The 20,000-nt window shown below is 45.0% G+C and overlaps 1 protein-coding gene across 1 annotated transcript in view; it reads left to right on the top strand.

Moving 5' to 3' along the window:
- Positions 1-18,825: 18,825 nt before the first annotated feature.
- The window catches only part of myo10l1 (myosin X, like 1), a gene marked incomplete at both ends in the record, with an annotated part of 60,049 nt that continues 58,874 nt past the window's right edge, over positions 18,826-20,000 (top strand). The window contains one exon of the mRNA XM_079527469.1: positions 18,826-18,882. Coding sequence (XP_079383595.1) covers positions 18,826-18,882 — 57 coding nt within the window. The remainder of the gene's footprint in view (positions 18,883-20,000) is intronic.

Below are 20,000 nucleotides of genomic sequence, written 5' to 3' on the forward strand. Positions count from 1 at the left end.
TAATAATGCATTTGATTTCCTCTCTTCATACATTTCCCTAAAGACCAGAGAGACTCCTAAGGTAACATGGACAACGCACGCACGCACGCACGCACGCACGCACGCACGCACGCACGCACGCACACACACGCACGCACGCACACACACAGACACACACACACACACACACACACACACCAATGAGACATCAAGGAGAAAAGGTGAGGTAATGAGTACAGTGCGTACTTTGTCTGTCTGGCTGCTAGGACAGACATATCCTTTCCCACTGAGGGTTATTCAATGTCGGTGCTACCATAGTAAGTGGAATGTTTTGAGGGTGATGGATTTTAGCTACTAGTCCTTACCCGTTCTGATGTATTTCAACTTGTATAATATATTTGTGTTTTCTTATGCAGTATAACATGAAAGTATATCTTACAAATGCACAGTTGATCGATGCTGATGAAGTATATATATATAATATAATTCTTCTGATTAGTAATTGGGGAGTGGGGGTGATTAAGTGTTACAGTTTTTTTTCTTGTTTAAAAATAAAATTTCCACTATCAAAAAAAAGAGTGACTTCTAAACAAATAACAGCATTTTGTTTGATAACGTTGTTCTAAATAGTAGTGCTGCTACAACTTCAGGCTATAATGTGCCCTATTCCCTTTATCTGTGCATATTGAAGCTCATGTTTCATTTCCTCTGAATGTGTGTGTGTGTGACTGTATGTGTGCGTGCGTGCGTGCGTGCGTGCGTGCGTGCGTGCGTGCGTGTTTATATACCACTGAACAAAAGGGGGCCCTGGTAGTGGGTATACTTTTTGAACCGCCTCTGTGATGAACACACACACACACACACACACACACACACACACACACACACACACACACACACACACACACACTAATACAGTACCTCCAGGGGAACAGGCTGAACTTCACAATACCATACCCCAGAGAGGCCTCACCCTGCTGGGCTGCTGATGGCTGCACCTGGACCCCTCAGCCTGCATGGAATACAACCACATCACAGGTCCCAGCTGTCTGCACATCTCTACCTCAATCCTTCACACCAGTGTCTTTGGGGACTAAAAAAAACAACAGAGATGCCTTTATTTTGGATGTATTTTTACTGCCTGCTGTTTTAGAGAGAGAGAGAGAGAGAGAGAGAGAGACTGGGGGGGTATCCTCCTATCATCTTTCAACCCAAGCCCCGAGGGGGTTCTAACCCCACAACTTTCACTCCACCAGTACAACAAGAACAGGGTATTTTGAGAAGGATCTTAGATGAACTCCCACACACACAAAAATAATAATCCTCCAGTTCACAGGAACACAGGATTTTATTGTGCATTCTGTACATGTGTACATATACGTGTGTGCGTGCGTGCGTGTGCGCGTGTGCACACACACGGGCATGCATGCAAGTGTGCAGGGGCGTGCACAGATAGACACCAGTGCCAGAGCACCTGCCCTTTTGCCCTTTGGACAGCAATGTGCCATTTTGAAAGGTTTTTTTTGTACAGTTTATTCATTTTATTTTTGTTTGGTACAGTGTACAGTATGTGGCCCATGGTGACATCGACCAATTCTGGATTTAAAGCTGTTAATATATTTTTTATGCCCCCCAAATCTATAAATCTCACACTATGATGGCAGCCAGCAGTTCCACACGCTGCACAAGGTGCCCTTTTTTCACTTGAGCACCTGCCCCTCAAAATGTCTGTGCAGTGTGTGTGTGTGTGTGTGTGTGTGTGTGTGTGTGTGTGTGTGTGTGCGTGCGTGCGTGTGTGAGAGAGAGAGGGGGGGGGGGGGGGGGGCAGTGTGGGGGGGTTCTTCAGGGTCATAACATAACATATACATCCTATACTGCAGCAACAATATTTCAGAATTTGAATTAGTATAGTTTGATCTATTGGCGCCCTTCACAATAAAACAAGTCTCTTTATGGTGTATTGTCTGGCATGGAGAGAAAGAAGTGTAGGTAATACAATTAAGAATTAAGTGATGGATGCACTGCTCATAATCTGTTCTGATGTCAGATCGTTTTAACAGGTTTTGTGTTTATGCTGTTGTGTCAGTGTCCACTTACACATGACCATGTCCATCTTTTCAATTTTAGATAGCCTGGTATAATCATAGCCCCAGTAAAATCCTCACTATTAATTTATCTCTGATATAGAAATTTCAGGGGTTAATAATACTGGAGACCTACCAGTATGTAACTGGACCATAGACTGTTGGACCAAGGTGCTGGTAATTGGGCCAAACGAGACATTCATCTCTTTCAGGTGTGTTCTGCTAGACAACAACGGCCAACGCAACGCACGCAATTTATTTTTCTTTCTTGGGTTGGCTGCCTGACTCCTGAGACCAGATAGCCTATATGTCTGTGTAATTTGGAAAATATAAAAATACCGGTAGGCTAAACACTTGTTTAAGGCCTTCCAGCTGTCCAGCTGTGGGTCACCGACCGGTGTCAAATAAGTGTCTCTGTCTCTGTGTGTGTGTGTGTGTGTGTGTGTGTGTGTGTGTGTGTGTGTGTGTGTGTGTGCACGCGCACGCGCGTGTGCGTAAGTAAGTACGTGCGCAAGTGCGTGCGCCCGTGCGAGAGAGAGCCTGTGCCTGTCTACGCGGCGTGGTGAGAACCTTTTTACGTCTGGGTGATAAGCAGCAGGATCATTTTTTTGTCCAACGCGCAGCCTCACACACTACTTGCGCGCGCGCGCACACACACACACACACACACACACACACACACGCACAGCAGAGAGAACAGAGCACTCACCGGGGATGGGAGAGCTCTCTGCCTCTCTCTCTCCGGATATTTTTTATTTTTTCCCCATAGCTTGTTTTACATCGGCAAAGAAGTGTAGGTACGTCGCTAGTGGGTGGCATAGCTTTCCTATCGAGAGGTTGTTGTTGAGCAAATCGGGGGACAGACCGACCGGGCCAGAATACAGAATACAGGATACACGCCGGTGAATGGAAAACGTCAGCCCAGGAGCAGCGCTACCGTTCTGCCACCCAGACGAACCAGCTCGCTGCTTGAATTCATTCACGTGATCATCATTTAGCCGTCCGAGACCGGGACCAGAGCGGCGTCTGGCCTGGAGGGAGGAGTAGGAGGAGGATGGAGGGCTTTTTTACGGAGGTAAGAAATTGTGTCACCGCTCACCGGTATACATGAATGTATACATACTACTACGGTAATTATAGCAAATGAAACGGTCTAGCCTATATTTTATACGACAAATCTTTCTAACATGCAGCCTGCAGGAATGAGAATGAACGATTTCCACTTTGGTTGCGAATCACGGGTTTGATTAGGCTATGGCAGGTTCTATATGCTATATGCATACCTGAAATGGGGATGATGGCTACCCAGACTAGCCTATTTGTATGTATATCTCATTCTCATGCCACAAGAATTGACAGTGACTATAAAAACAGAAAGCCTCCTTTTTTACGACACCGCAGTGTCCCGCTCCTCTGACAGACCCTCGGCAAAAAAAATCTAATTTAGAGGACAGCCTAATTGGTTGAATAAGAGCTAAAGAGTCAGTAAATGCATGGGCTTTGTATCCATATGACAGCCCCTTGGATTAAAAACCAATCTGTTGAGGGTGGTTGCCGTGGTGGGCTTTAACAGCAGCCCCTGCCCCAGCATGTTGTTGAGGGACGCTCGGCTTGCCTCAGTGCGCCATGGCGAGCTGGAAGGATGTACAGAGGATGTATCGGGTGGCTATAGGGACCGGCTGCTCCATATCCATCCATCCATACATGTTGCGGGATGGGGATTTGGAGGTGGACACTGGACTGGACACACATCTGAGGCTGTGGAAAATGCTGGCAATGTCTCAAACAGTCATAAAGGTTATTTTGTCTCAGTAATAATGTGACAGGTCTATGTGAAATGTCTTTTTTATTTTAATTTATGTGTAACAATAGTATAGGGCAGGCTACCCCTGATATAGAGCCCTCTCCAGCGTCGCTGTTTCACCACAAATGTTTAGACAGCGATAAGACACCTTTTCAGTGCTCTTCAGTGCCCACTGCCAGCCCATAGCCTACGCTTAGAGAGAGCCAGTCACATAAATACCCAGAGAAAGGGTGAGGAAGCGAGGTGTTTATAACGTGATAATACATTCTCTTTAAAGATCAATCAATAGGTTAATTTATATCTATTGCTCGTTCTTAAACCGCTTGCGGGCATAGGCCGATCATGTCTCCCCTTCAGCCAGATCTATCTAAAAGATTTCCGTCTTATAAATGCTTTGATGTCTCCCTTTGACAAAACGTGTTATGAACATTTTTAGGGCTATGGAGATTTTATATTTAATGAACAGCTCAGGCTTATTTCTTCACTGTAAAACCAGATGAGAGTCTTGTCTTCTCCCCTTGTATTCCCTCAGAGAGTGAGAGAGAGAGTAAGAGGGAGAGAGTGAGGGGGGGGGGGGGGGCTTACCTGTTCATGTTCATGTCAATATTCTTTCTCTCCAAGATAGGCTTCTTCTCTGCAGTCTGCAGCTAATCTGATTCATATGCTTATAAATGCCTCTCACACTGGCAGTGAGGTCATGCTATTTGTGTATTTTTGTGTGTGGGTATTGCTGTGTTTGTGTAGCCTATGTGTGCTGTGTATTGTGTGATGGCTAACACTGGTTATGGCCATGCATGGTCTAGCTTCAGTTGTCTGTTGTGTGTGGATAGAGAGGTGTGATGTGTTGAGTCATGCTACTAAAGACACTACTCTTGAGTGTGTGTGTGTGTGTGTGTGTGTGTGTGTGTGTGTGTGTGTGTGTGTGTGTGTGTGTGTGTGTGTGTGTGTGTGTGTGTGTGTGCATGTGCGCTGTACATGCATGTGTGTCCTTTTAACCCCTTTCAACCTGGCATTCCGGGCATGGCATTAGACAGATATACAAAATCAGCCTGTAGTAGATTGTCTATTTGCACTATGCCCCGTCAACCATGTCCCTGGTGTGATACGGTGATAGAACAGTACGTTATCCATCACTTGGTTGGTGCTTTTCCAACTCTCTCTGTGATGTATCGATCACAGCATTGATTCACAGACCACCACAATACCCACCCTGCCTCCACAGAGCACAGCACAGCATAGAAAACCCATATTAGAAATGAAAATGGAGTGAAATATTGAGTTATGACAGACAGACCCAGACCCATGCATGCATGTCCCGTATGTATAGTAGAATATCTAATATCCTGATTATGTAGAAACATAACTTCATGCGAGCTGGTTGCTGCTGGGCAGCCAACCCCTCTGGGGGAGGAGGGGGTCCTCCAGTTAGCCTCATTCTCCACCCGGCCGCAACACTCCGTCATCTGTCCATGCATTTCTGCCACTTTAACGGTTACTGTAGCAAACAGCTGATCCCACAACTTTTCCTCTCCTGCTTTGACTTTCTCTCACCCCCTCCTCCACCCTTCTTGCTGCTTTGTTTTTCTCTGTGTCCCTAAGTTTGCTATCTCTCCCTGTATGGATTTTCTCAGTCTCTATCTCTCTCTCCTTCTCCCTGTATGTCTGCCTGACTCTGTCTTTCTGTCTGTCTCTCCCTCTCTCCTTCTTTCTCTCGCCCTCTCTCTTTCTTTCTCTCTCCCTCTCTTTCTCTCTCTCCCTCCCTCCACTAGCAGAAAACATTATGACAGGCTGGTCAACCAAGCATGAAATGTCAGGTGCCATTGCGACTCTGTACGTTTCCCAACCCCCTCACAGTCGGCTCTGAGCATTGTAGTCTACACATGAGTCCGATTAACCTGGGCTCTGTGCACTCAGGTACCTTGTGAACCTAATCGCCTTTTCTATGTGTATGGTAGAGTTTGGTCTCAGAAGGTGTGTGTGTGTGTGTGTGTGTGTGTGTGTGTGTGTGTGTGTGTGTGTGTGTGTGTGTGTGTGTGTGTGTGTGTGTGTGTGTGTGTGTGTGTGTGTGTGTGTGTGTGTGTGTGTGTTGAAGGTTGGCTTCAGCAAGTTAGTCTCAGTCAGTGTCTATGGTGTGAAATCAGTCTAGACAGAGATCACAGGTGTACAGCAGCATGAAATAGTACACATAAGCACTCCAATGAATGAACACAATTGGTTGTGTTTGTGGATGGGAAGCTGGCAGCAGAGGGCGTTCTCTGTAACTGCATTAGGTTGATCAGCTGCGAGCGGAAATGGGAGGGATAGCGTGTTCCCACGCATGAGGATGCTGTGTTATACCCTCCTGGTGAAAACTCCTCGCCGTTAGCTAAATGATAATTCAAGTTTCTTTATTAGGAAAAAAGACCCCTTGAGATGTACCTCTCAAGGGGATGTATCTCGTTTTCGAGGGGCTCCGAACACAGATACATGTCACAATCATTCTTGTACATGTAAACATAAACAATAAAACAAAACAAATTACATACAACGTACATGGACAGGACAAAACACTAAACATTGCAAACCTTGAAAACCTTACAGCCTCATTACGGCATTGAATCCAATCATATAACACATTATGAAAATACTACGTCCTATACAGTCCAAAACATAAAATAATGGTAATACGAAATAAAATAATGAAATAAAGGAATAAACATGGTGATATAATGGCATATTTACCGAAAGCAAGAACATACAACTTTGAAGTAAGAAGACAGTGCACTTTTGAAAACTGGGAATGTTGAGATGGATCTAATGTTATTTGGTATTCCAGTCTGTAGGGTTTTAAAAGAAAAGGCATATTTACCTAATTCAATACTAACCAAAGGAACAGTAAAGTAAACCATACTGTTTGAACAGTAAATAGAAGAGGCTGCTTGGTGTCTCATGTGTATCAGAGGAGTTGTGATGGTCAACAACCTCCCCAAGACCAACAACTATAGGGGTTGGAAGTGACTATACACATGGGGTAAATGGCATTCACTAAATTGGGGAGAAAATGCAAAGAGCAAAAAAGCCTGCAGAAAACAGCATACAATAGCATGCAGGTTTGATTTAACATATTTTAGTTCTTTTCCCACTTTCTTCATCAATCCTTTCCTCTCTAATTGAATGTGTGTGCTTTACTGGCATTATAAATCTTTATTTGCCACTCTGCCACGCTTTGAGAGCACGTGGTTTCATCATGCAACCTACTCAATGTTGTTACTCACAGGATGCATCTTTAAAAGCCTTCTCACACCAAGGATGACATTTCTTATAAAAAATGCCATTGCCATAAAATGTTAATCACCCTGCATTCTTTACGACTTTGAGTGCACAAACCGTGAACCTTTCCTGCAGTTACAACCGGAACGTAAAGTCCGGCTCCATGTTTCCAGATGTTGCAGGTCGATCCAGAATCCATATGGAAATGTCTGATGTAGTCATTCAATTCAGTAATTTATGCATATTCACATCTCACTGATTTGTTTTATGGTTAAGTGGTGCACTATTAAAAATGTTCATAGTGCCAGCCAGTGTGCAATATATTATATTGTTGCTGTTGGGAGGAAACCATTTCACCCTTTTACATCTGTGTGTTGTTTTGAAAATATTGAACCAATGCCATGGAACAAGACACTTTGGACCCTTGGACTTTGGACCGGACCCTCAAACTGTCTGCTAAAGCAACTAACTCCCCCCCCCCCCTCTCATGCAAGTAACTGACAATATATAAAGTCACAACACCAACTTTGATGAGGCAGTATTGCTTTTTCAAAATATAAGGCTTAATTTCCTGAAAAATGTGTATTTTTCATTTCCTGAACATTTTGGAGTTAGGTGGTTTCTTCCCGACAGCATTGCAGAGATATGAGTACGAGGCTACAGTATGTATGGCATAGTACAGAAAGCTGGTTCAGTGGGTGGAGGGAGCAGTCACTGGAGATGTGTGACCTATATTCAGCAGATCCAAACACATTTGTTCTGCTCAGAAGCTGCATCAGCTTTGCCGTTCTCTCCTCCCTCTCCATCCCTCCGCTTTTGTGCATGCCTCTCGCACACCTAATTCTGTTGGAGTCTCCCCATCTCTCTCTCATACAGCCTTGCTATCTCCGTCCTCTGCCCGGCTCCCTGCCTCACTTGGCATTTTTCCCATCTCCGTCACTGTCTTGTCCTTCACCCCTCTCCTGTCTCTGTGACTTGTTCTTTCTGAATGTGTGCAGTGTGGGAGCAGAGCTTTGCCTCTGTGGAATCACATTAAAGCAATTACCCATGGCAGCGGCATGGGATAAAGCAACATTTGAAGCCCTAGATGTTTTCTCCACACCTTTCAGATCGACTTGACCATGTTGTAATGCTGTCTGTTCCTTGCCTCAGGAATAGGACTATAGAGCTTGAGTGAACAGGGTTTCCCTTGTATTTTGTCGAGAATATGAGAAATTAAACTCCATATCCCACAATCCTTCTCTCCCGAACACCATCTCCCAGCAGCCAGCCACATGCAGATGCTGAGAACAGAGAGGCTGTTTCCATGGTGCCCTGTTTCCATGGTGTTGCTGTGGAGTCTTGTTGCCAGGCTGTTGCTGGGGGTGGGGTGTATGACTGTAGTTTAATCCAAGATGAGAGAGAATGTGATAATTAGCACACTGCTCAAAAACAGCCTCTTAAAGAGGATTTGCACTATAGAAACACACACATGCACAATGCACGGCACGCACACACACACACACACACACACACACACACACACACACACACACACACACACACACACACACACACACACACACACACACACACACACACACACACACACACACTCCTGCAGTATCTACTTCCTTCATTCCTGTGTTTGTTGTGGTCTAATTCTAGCAGTGTGCTGTGATCTTGCATTGTTCAGATCAAATCATTTTTGTGTATGTTTTCTGACTCAGACGGTCAAAAAGAAGTACTCATGGCAATTATCAACTATCCAAACTTGGAACAGACAGCACTTACTTATGTGTATTTACAGCTTGAGACATTAATGCATCTACAATAGTGGAGTGAGTTAAGACCTTATGGTAGTAGTAACTCACACTATTGAGTGTGTGTGTGTGCGTGAGCGTGCGTGGGAGAGAGGCATTGTGGAGGGCATTGCTTATCGACTAATCCACGTATCCAAGGTGTATAGACCGATTCAGAGACGGGTCTCATGGTCGCAGGCAACGTATTTCCTGTAGGCGGATGACGACATATCTGCGGTTTAAATCCGCACCTCTTCTACTACAGTGAATGGAAAAGTGACTGATGTTAGTCTGCCTCAAACGTTACTATTTTACCTGCTTTTTACTAACACTAACATTACAAAGATGCCCAGAACATCGGGATGAACCTGTGTAGTTTATGGCTGCTCCAACAGTAGTGGCAACATTCAACAACAAAAAAAGAACGAATGTCAAAATATCTACCGCGGTGGCTGAGACCAGAGCCATAGAGTAATGGTTGAGACAAAGCAGTGAAAGGTCCTGAAAGATACATAACGTCAGTCTTACCCAATACCCAATCTTTGTTTTTTAGGAACACAAGGCTGCTGTACTTTATACCTCATACTTTAAATGCTTAGTATGAGGTATAAAGTACACTACTGTTGGAGCAGCCATAAACTACACAGGTTCATTCCGATGTTCTGGGCATCTTTGTAATGTTAGTGTTAGTAAAAAGCAGGTAAAAGAGTAACGTTTGAGGCAGACTAATCAGTCACTTTTCCATTCACTGTAGTAGAAGAGGTGCGGATTTAAACCGCAGATATGTCGTCTCTGCCTACAGGAAATACGTTGCCTGCGACCATGAGACCCGTCTCTGAATCGGTCTATAGGCCAGGATTACTTTGTCAGTAGGTTAAGACTCAAGAGTAGTGTAACTAATGACATGTAGTTAGGTCGGGGATGGGCAACTTTGATGATAGAGAGTGCTACTATATTTCCACACTCACTTCAGGAAGCCACATTGCATTGCTGTAGGTAGGGCATGAAACCTCTTATTATTTCTTTCGTAAATTAATAGATTGGCTATTTTTGAATTGGAATCCTGCTATTTTTTAATTGGAATCCTGAAAAGTATATTTTGGTTTTATTTCAAATGCATTTAGTTAATATTAACTTTATGAACTTAGATACAAATAAATTGGACATAAATAACAGTAAAAGACAACAAATTTTTCATTAAACGATTAATATAGACTGAAGTAAAGTTTGCATGTTTGGAATTGTAACAGCTGAAATCAATATCGGTATTCTGCCGCCCATGTATAGGTTAGTAGGGCAATGACTTGGGTTACTGTAGTTAAGGTTAGGGTTAAATGTAATCAACTATACATTCTCTTTGTCTGCCATTTATCTGATGTCACCAATGTTGGACTTCAGTGGAATTCAGTTCCACAGATGCGACGCGCACGCACGCACGCACGCACGCACGCACGCACGCACGCACGCACGCACGCACGCACGCACGCACATGCACACACGCACTGATTATACTGTCACACTTAATGGAATATTACTGATAACTTTGGGCCCACATCTCTAAGCAGTAGGCACGCACACGTGCACACACAGTGTGCGTTACCATGCCTATGCTCGGACGCAAACGAGATTCACGCTGCTCCGATACATGTCATAACACCCTTTCATCACCCCCCCCGCATACACACATACTCACATTCAAACTCAAATCACCCCGCACTATACAAAAAAAATCAATAACGATAACACCCCCCTCTACTAACCATCCCATCTTCCAGTGCCGTCTGAGAGAGTTAGTGGCCTGTTCTTCCTGCCTGATTAAGTCCCTCGTCACCCCCATCACTTCCAGCCACACCCTGGCACCCACGTCCACTCTCCTTGCAGAGGTACATGTTAGGCAGAGGGGAGACTGGCAGACTGCAGAGGTGGAAGACTGTCCCCTGACTTACCGTATACTTGGTTGTGCGTACCGATACTTGATCCCTGAGGAAAATAAATCTGCACCTGCTTTGGGTATTTTCCACAAAGCTTCTCAAACCCTTTTTTCAGAGCCTTGGGTCAAGTTGTTGGCCTAGACTAGAGTACATCACAGACGTAAGCTGAAAAATTAGTCCATTGTGAAGGCAGTCAGCCAGACTCGCTACTGATGCCCCATTACTCTTGTCAGTGTAGCCACTGGTGCTTATTTACTGTATACAATGATGTTGTTAGTTTACAACACCATGGACTCCATTTTCGTCTGATCTTTCTAAATACACTGTTTTGGGATTTAGCAGTGGGGAAGGGGTGTTCCCCCACTAAAGTTGGTATTTTGGTTACCTGTCTAAAACCCTAAAACACCTCCGTTACCCGTTATATTATGCATAGGTGTGGTTTGGGCGTTACAATGATTAAACCAATCACCAGTCCACGTGACGTGCCATTGCTTTTAAGAGATCCCTTATCCGTTGCCCGTTAGTGCTATATTGCTTCATAGCCTTACAGTCTATAGCCCATGGAAGAGTGTTGCGTTGCTGCCTTGAAGTCTCACTTGTGCTGCAGCCCCCACCCCCCTCCCCCCCTCGTGCCGTTCTTTTTTTCTCTCCACCCCGCACAGAGCCAAGAACACTCGTCTTTTCATTGAGTCACAACTCGCTCAAATCTTGCTCATTTAAAAAAATGCGTGTAGGCCGTCTCTACGAAACGGTATCAAGCGAAAAGAAAATTTCGGTCAATTGGATTAAACCCCATTGAAACTGAACGAACAACTGCGTGGAATCGCGCACGCCGCACAATGCCTGGCACAAGCCAAATAACGTCTTTGACTATACAATTTTAAACACAAGGAAGTGGCAGGCACTCACTTCTGCTGATTATAGGAAAATTACAAAGAGATGCGTATAGGAGAATAAGGAGAGATGACGCAGCCTTACTCCAAGGACATCTCCATGCAGGCGTGCAGCGCGCGCTGCTCTACCAAACTAATTAGGCACGGCTTACGGGTATAAGTTACAGGTGGTTTTAAACTCCACTATGTGCCTTCCCAAATGTGTGTGACCAAAATAGCAATTTAGGGGAAAGCGTGCCAACACGCCCATGACCACACCTCTAGGCGCAAATACCGGTGTCGGCAAAAAATATGGCATACATCACATATATAAAAAGTAGTTATCATGAAACATGCGTAAGCTAAGAACGTAACAGTGGAGTATCTATATAATTAAACTATATATATAAACTATACATACTATACTATATTATACTACCGGTGTATACATATGTACTATAAAGTGCTATGACTACATAAAATGCAATTCTAGTGCTGTCTACGTAACATGCTATAAGTCTGTATAAAATGCTATCTAAGTCTACATAAAGTGCTATCTAAGGGGCTAGGGCAAGTTCTACGGGCCATGATGGAGTCTGAAAAGGTGGGTTTTCAGACTACGGCGGAAGATTGGGAGTGAGGCTGCAGTTCTGATTGCAATGGGAAGTGCATTCCATAGTTTTGGAGCCAGAAGGGAGAAGAGTTTGGGACGCGTGGAGCGTTGTCCCGGCTTTTATAGTGAAGGTACTTCTAGCTTCCCTGCGTTGGCTGATCTGAGTGCGCGGGAGGGTTTGTAGGGTTCGATTATACTTGTAAGATATGGGGGAGCCATGCCTTTGGTTGCTTTGAATGCCAGCATCAGAGTTTTGTATTCTGTGCGTGCAGCGACCGGGAGCCAATGGAGGGAGCGGAGAAGGGGGGAAGACGTGAATTTTGGCTGGTTGAAGACCAATCGAGCTGCGGCATTTTGGATCAGTTGGATGGGCTTAAGTGCACATGCCGGTAGGCCAGTAAGGAGGGAGTTACAATAGTCAAGTTTTGACAAGACTGTTGTCTGGATTAGGAGCTGGGCTGACTCCTGGGTGAGGAACGGTCTAATTCGTCGTATGTCATAGAGTGTAAACCTACAGGATCGAGTGACAGTTGTGATGTGTGTTTTGAACGAGAGCTGACTGTCCAGGACAACACCAAGGTTCCTGGCTGTCGGGACAGACGTTACCAGGGCGTTGTCTACGGAGATAGTTAGCTCCCACATAGGGCAGGACTTAGCTGGGAAGAAGAGAAGCTCAGTCTTGTCTGGGTTCAGCTTGAGGTGGTTGGAAGACATCCACTGTGAGATGTCAACCAGGCATGCTGTGATGCGCTCTTCGACCTGGGTGGCAGAGGGGGAAGGATAGAAACATTTGTGTGTCATCGGCATAGCAGTGATAGGATATATTGTGAGCAGAGATGATAGTGCCAAGGGATTTAGTGTACAGTGAGAAAAGGAGGGGACCAAGTACAGATCCCTGTGGGACCCCAGTTTGGAGGGTACGGGGGGATGATAGAAAACCTTTCCAAGAAACCTGGTAGGTCCGGTCAGAGAGGTAGGAGGAGAACCACTTCAGCGCCGTCCCGCCGATGCCTAGATCAGCTAGGGTAGCGGTTCCCAAACCTTTTTGACCATGGTCCCCTGTTACCTCCCGACCTAGCTGACGCACCCCCACATGGAAATATAAATTGCATAAGCTATATAGAGTCATATATTTCCTATTTATCCACATATATGCACATATATGAACCTAAATATGCCATATATATGCAGGATAGGCTATATTCTGCATATACTTGCCATATATTGGCATAATATATTAATACAATAAAAATAAAACCATAGCACCACCATTAGCCTTTTCATGTCGCGCACCCCCTAGAAGGCGCTCGCGCACCACAAGGGGTGCACGCACCACAGTTTGGGAACTACCGGCTGAGCTAGGGTGTCTAGGCGCAGCTGGTGGTTCACTGTGTGGTGGTTCACATACACACACACACACACACACACACACACACACACACACACACACACGGACGGACGGACGGACGGACGGATGGACAGACAGAGTGCAAAACATACTCTCTCCATGCCTTCGGCCTGGTGGAGACAACAATACATACATTTAAATGCATACATTTAGGTACATTTGGCTCTCAGCCTCTCACATGCATTTATCCCTCACATGCAAGTACAGTAATACAAGTGGACAGACAGACAGACAGTCAGACATACGCACACACACACACACACACACACACACACACACACACACACGCACACGCACACGCACACGCACACGCACACACACACACACACACACACACACACAGTCACACACACACACACACACACACACACACACACACACACACACACACACACACACACACACACACACACACACACACACGTTGTTTCTAGCTTCTCTGATTTAACCCCTGACCTTTCTGTCTGTCTCCTTCCTCACTGTTTTCTGGGCTATCATCCATTAGCCACGTCTGGTCAGCTGTTTCTTTCATCATTTATTCATCCTAGTCTCTGGGCTCCATCTTGCGCCACCCTTATCCCTTATCCCTAAACTTATTTGCCATTTTTTACTATTTTGAAAATCATTTTAAAATAGTTCAACTAGCCGTAGATCTAGATCAACTGAGCTTGTAGATCAGCTATTTGAACTATTTTAAAAGGTTTTTTAAAATAGTAAAAAATGGCAAATAAGTTTAGGGATAAGGGTTAAGGGGTGGCGCAAGATAGAGCCCTCTGTCTCTATCCGTCTTTTCTCACCATCCAGTTTTAAAAATCGAACAAATACCTCAATGTTGACATTTAAACAGTAATATGGTATTGAACATTTGTGAATGTATAAAATGGGGCTTAAGTGATTAAAACTTATTGCGATATTACAGTATCCCAAAATCCCAGACGATATCTAGTCTCATCTCATCATGATAATGCCCAGCCCTATTCTCCTTTCCACCCTCGACTCTCCTTGTCTCTTCCTCTGTTTCTGAGGCTCTCCATCAACCCCCCCCCCCAATCATCCTGTCAGAAGATGACAACCGTACTGCCAGATGGTCCACTGTGCCTTTCACCTGCTCCTCTTCTCTCTTTCTCTCCATATCACTCATTTGTGGGTCCTGTTCTTATTTTACTTTAATGTTTGTCTTCCTCGACACCTCTTAGGTCAGTCAGTTTGACGATACGAGGTTTAGACGATAGACATAAATTGATTGATAGAATATCATTGATATAAATTTCCCCACACCTCCCCCCCAGCAAAAATACAAATGCATCACCGCTCTCACTCTGTCCTCTTTCTCTGTTACGTGTACTGTGTACAGTGTATACTCTGTCAGTTTCCACAAAAAGAGAAAACATTAGAAAAAGTGCCCTTCTGGGCACAGGTCTCCACCAGGAGGATAGGAGTGTGTGTGTGATGTTTGGCAAAATGTTTAGGAGCAATATAAACGTGTGTGTGTGTGTGTGTGTGTGTGTGTGTGTGTGTGTGTGTGTGTGTGTGTGTGTGTGTGTGTGTGTGTGTGTGTGTGTGTGTGTGTGTGTGTGTGTGTGTGTGTGTGTGTGTGTGTGTGTGTGTGTGTGTGTGTGTGAGTGAGTGAGTGACGCGGCTTGGCCTGTTGTAGCGGCATTTCTTCCAAAGCCTAGTGGGAATATGCATGCACAGTTTCACCACAATCGGCCGCTGCGTTGAGTAGTTGTGGCGATTTGTACAAAACGGGTACAAAGCGGGCTACTCCTGAAAAGTTTAGAAGCCAATCGTAGCCAGTCGTAGCCAATCGTAGCCAATGCCGGGCACTAATAACTTTGGGGCAGGCCCGTCTAGAGCTTAAATGGACAGGTATCAGTCAAAAGGGAGACATCGAAGAGAAAGGATGGATGGGGAAGAATTAACATATGGAATGTCAGAACAGGTCAAAGATCTAAAGCATGCGTTCAGACCTGAATGTATAAATTCGCCTCGGTTCGTCCCGTTTGTACCGCGGCAGGTCATGTGCCCAATTCTCGTCTTTGCATTGACTTTGCATGTAATCACACTGCTCTAACCATCCAAGTCTGAACGCACCTTAAGGGTTTGAGGTCAGATGTAGAGTTGCTGGCCAATATTGATGACATAAGGGATCTCCATATATGGGCTTAATATTGATGACATTAGGGATCTCCATCCTTGAAGATGTCATGTGATGTCACATGCTCTCTCACCCCGACCAACCAACCAACACACTCACACACTGACGGGAAATGCACGATTCCATATAGTTAACTGAGACCTCCGGTCGCGAAAATAATATATATATATACCGGTAATGTTTTTACATTTTATGTTATTTCGTATTTCTTTCAGAAATATCTCCAAGCTCCCAACGCAGCGAATATTCTTGCCTATAATGGCATGCCCAAATAGGGCTGCCATGGGGTCAAAGTGATTAAGATAAAATGTGTCTTCAGAGTACAATAGAATATTTTTGATGACTCAGTAAATTAATTAATAGAACACGGAGAGTGTACTGTAACAATAGACCTAAATGGGTGCTTACGGGTCCATTATGTGAGATTGTGCGTGTTAGTGTGTGTGTGTGTGTGTGTGTGTGTGTGTGCGCGCGTGTGCGCAAAGACATAGGCCTTTTTGAAGTTCATATTGTGTGTATATACACCCATGTGTCCCAGGCGGTGGTCGTATGTTGGGGTCCTGGGCTTTTGTTAGTGTGTGGTGAAGCGTGAGCAGTGCTCACAAGGAGGAGGTTGTCTGCAGGGTAACGCCTCAATCAAATGGCACGGGCGTCTATATGTGATCGCCTGACCAGAAACAAAGCCTTTCATATCAGTCATGCTTCACACCACAAACGCTGCCATTTAGGGGTGTGGGCCAAATGCTCAGAGGATGGTGGCATTTGCATTTAGAATAGCTAAATACTATATTGGACTGGCAGGATGTCTATCCTGTTTCCATTGTGATATTTTCTGAAAGCCACATTACACCCTGTAATAATAACACACACCAGCATGAATCAACCAAGATTGGTAACCATTTCAATGTCTTTTACTTTATTGCTGGGAATGGGTTTCACATACCAGTTGAAGGATCATTACGGATGATCACAGGTGGTAGTATTTGATATTAGGTGGTATTTATTCCCAAATGGATCTGTTGCAGTATTTCGGGTGGCTAGAGGATGGGGTTAGGGCCTGAGGAATATAAGTTCAGGGCTGAGAATGAGGTGTTGACTGAGGTTTAATGGGACACAAAGGGATGATGACAGACCTGGAGGAGAGAGACTGCAGTCTCGCCTGGGTGTCACAGTGCAGAAATAAAGTGGATATATATAGATGAGTGAAAAGTCAGAAGGAGAGAGATGATTGCTAGAGGAATCAATGAAGCAACTCACATGAATAAATACTGTCTGCTGTCTTTGGGGCCAAGGTCAAAGTTCAGACTGTTAAGTGTAAGTAGGTTCAAGGGTGGTATTGTCAGTTAAAACAGGAAGCACTGAGATGTATAGGCTAATCTGTTGGCAGGCGTAAAGAGTTAGGGTTTGGAAACAGGAAAAAAACTAAACTGGAAGGTTATAAGGTCAAGTCAAGGTATTATCATTATCAGAGCTCTGTGTACTGGAACCTGCACATTGATGGACGCTGTTACATAAAGGGAGATGATACAGACGAGAAGGAGATTGCTATATTTAGAGAGATGCTGCAGAGGGAGGTGCATGTGTGTGAACCTGCATGTGTGTGTGTGTGTGTGTGTGTGTGTGTGTGTGTGTGTGTGTGTGTGCGACTGTGCGTGCGTGCGTGCGTGCGTGCGTGCGTGCGTGTTACTAGAGTTAAGTAGATCCTTGAGATTATATACTGTATTTGGAACAGGCCCTTGGCGCAGTCCTCAATGCAAACACTGTCCACCCACAAGCCCTATAGCTACCCAGCTGGTGTGTAGTGGGTGTGTACGTGCCATATGCGTGCGTGTTTGTGAATGCTTGGTTTGGGCTTTCTGCCTGGTTAATTCCATAGCCTAAGGGAAGACTGGTTTCTTTTGTCAGTAGAGTGTGTGTGTGTGTGTGTGTGTGTGTGTGTGTGTGTGTGTGTGTGTGTGTGTGTGTGTGTGTGTGTGTGTGTGTGTGTGTGTGTGTGTGTGTGTGTGTGTGTGAGACAGGTTGTAGATGGATGCCTTGTGTGGAGAGCCATTGGACCATCTGTTGCCAAAAAAACATTATTCTCCACTCATTCACGTCATTCAGCCTACATCTGGTATCTAATTGAATCTGTTCTGAGTTTAGAATGGAAAGTAATTGATTGGTCCATCAGCCTGTCTGGCTGTCTGGCCAACAGTTTGGCCAGACAGTTAAGTTAAAAAAAAAATTACTACTGTAGCTGTACAGCCGTGGTACTTGCTATGCACCGGCATGCACCCAGGAGGATGATCCCTATTTTGGACGATAGTGACGCGTAGGACAACCCGTAACCTGCAGGTTGACCCATGCGGGTGGGTGGGCAGGTCAACACATATGCCAAAGAACATCATGGTTGTTTCTCTCACTCCCTCCTATTCTCCTGTCTATCTCCTCATGGAATCGATTTGAGCTTGTGTTCAATGTGTTGATTAAGTTTATGAGCAACTGCATTTGTCACTGTCCCCTCACCATACAGCTTGCCAGATTCTGAATTATGCCTTGTAATGTTGTAGAAACAAACTGCAGTCCTCCTTATTATGTTGTACATACTTACCCTAGACATGGATCATAACAGCCACCGTATTTGTCTACTTTAATGTTTAGAGTGTAAAGAGAAATTTGTGTATGGTAGATGTTTCGCTGTAATCCAGCAGCACGTCTGGGTCACAGGCTGTGTGCTGGCCTGTTGCTGTACCATTCACCAATCAATGAATGTAGATCAACATGGGTGTCCAGTGCAGGCCAGGGGGGGTTTACAACAGTGCAAGTGTGTATAGTTTCGGATTCTCTCACAATTACAAATGATTAGTAGGAACCAGGAGAACCTGCCGTGCAGTGGCTTCCAACATGCTGTGGATCTGCATAGCATCTTGGGGGTGATATCCGTGACAGCTCTGGGAGTGTATTCTCATGCGGCCTCCAGGCTTGGAGCGAGGCGTCGGTATTAACATCGTGGAAGACTCCAAGGTGGATCCCAGGGCATTGGCGACACTTAGACTTAAGTGTGCAGTTCGTCGTCCTATGATTGCGACCACATCTCTCGCACCTATTATTCTCCTTTATCCACCGTGTCCGTTCCTCTCTGGACATCTGTCTAAGGGCAGTACAATGATTCGTATAATGTGTTGTGGAGTTGCAGAGGGGGCAGTATTTTCTCTGTAACTCCTTGGGAAGGCCCATGGCTTCTTTAGGCCACTCTCTCGGTTGTTCCTTCCTCTCACCTCTGAGGAATAGGTTGGTTGTACTCTGGACTTGAGGTTCAGGGCGTTGTGAGACGACTGGTTTGAGTTCTTGGCAGAGTCCAGAAATCATGTCTGTAAGACGGCTCACGTCTTGACGGAGTTGCGCATTATCATTTCGCAATTGTTGGATCTGATCATTGGTCTTATGTTGGCTCTCCATCATTGTCGCCTTCATGCTCCAAAGGTGTCTTAGGACCTCATCGGAGACTTGCTGGCTGATCCGCTCCTGAAAGGGCGGATTGTGCCGATGGGGGTAATCAGCCAGAATGTTTTCGGGATAGCGCAGTGGATCGTGTCTAATATGCTGGGGATGTTTCTCACTGCCATAGTAATTGAGCATCTCATTCCCGTAGTAATTTGGCAGCTCATTTCCATGGTAAATTGGCATCTCGTTGCTGTTGTAATTTGGCATCGCGGAATTTGAATTTGCAAATCACGTAGGTCTGTGTCGCCCGTGACTGTGGCCTTACTGAGGTTAGGTGTAAGATCGGTGTAACCTTCTGCTGACCTCCTCCGTTGTTCCTTGTAGTCTTCTGAAGCTGCACCGCTCAATAAATAAGTGTTCCAATGGGTTCTCATGACGTCACATGACGTGATAAGTAACGTCATTGACCTTTGTCAGATTAAAATGGTTCAAATGTCAGTCAATATGCAGGTATCTCTGTTACAGTGCTGCTTTGTGCGACTTTGGGGCGGGTGCAAGATATGGGCCCTAGGCTGTGTGTTGACTAAAGCATATTATTTCCCAAGTTGAAAATGGAAGGCGCTCTCAGAGTTGAAACACGCAAAGTTGTGCAGGGCGGAATAGAGTACAGTCAGCCTTCAGTGATGCATATAGCCTGC

This window comes from Electrona antarctica (assembly GCF_951216825.1).
Source record: "Electrona antarctica genome assembly, chromosome: 18".
Taxonomy (NCBI): Eukaryota; Metazoa; Chordata; class Actinopteri; order Myctophiformes; family Myctophidae; genus Electrona; species Electrona antarctica.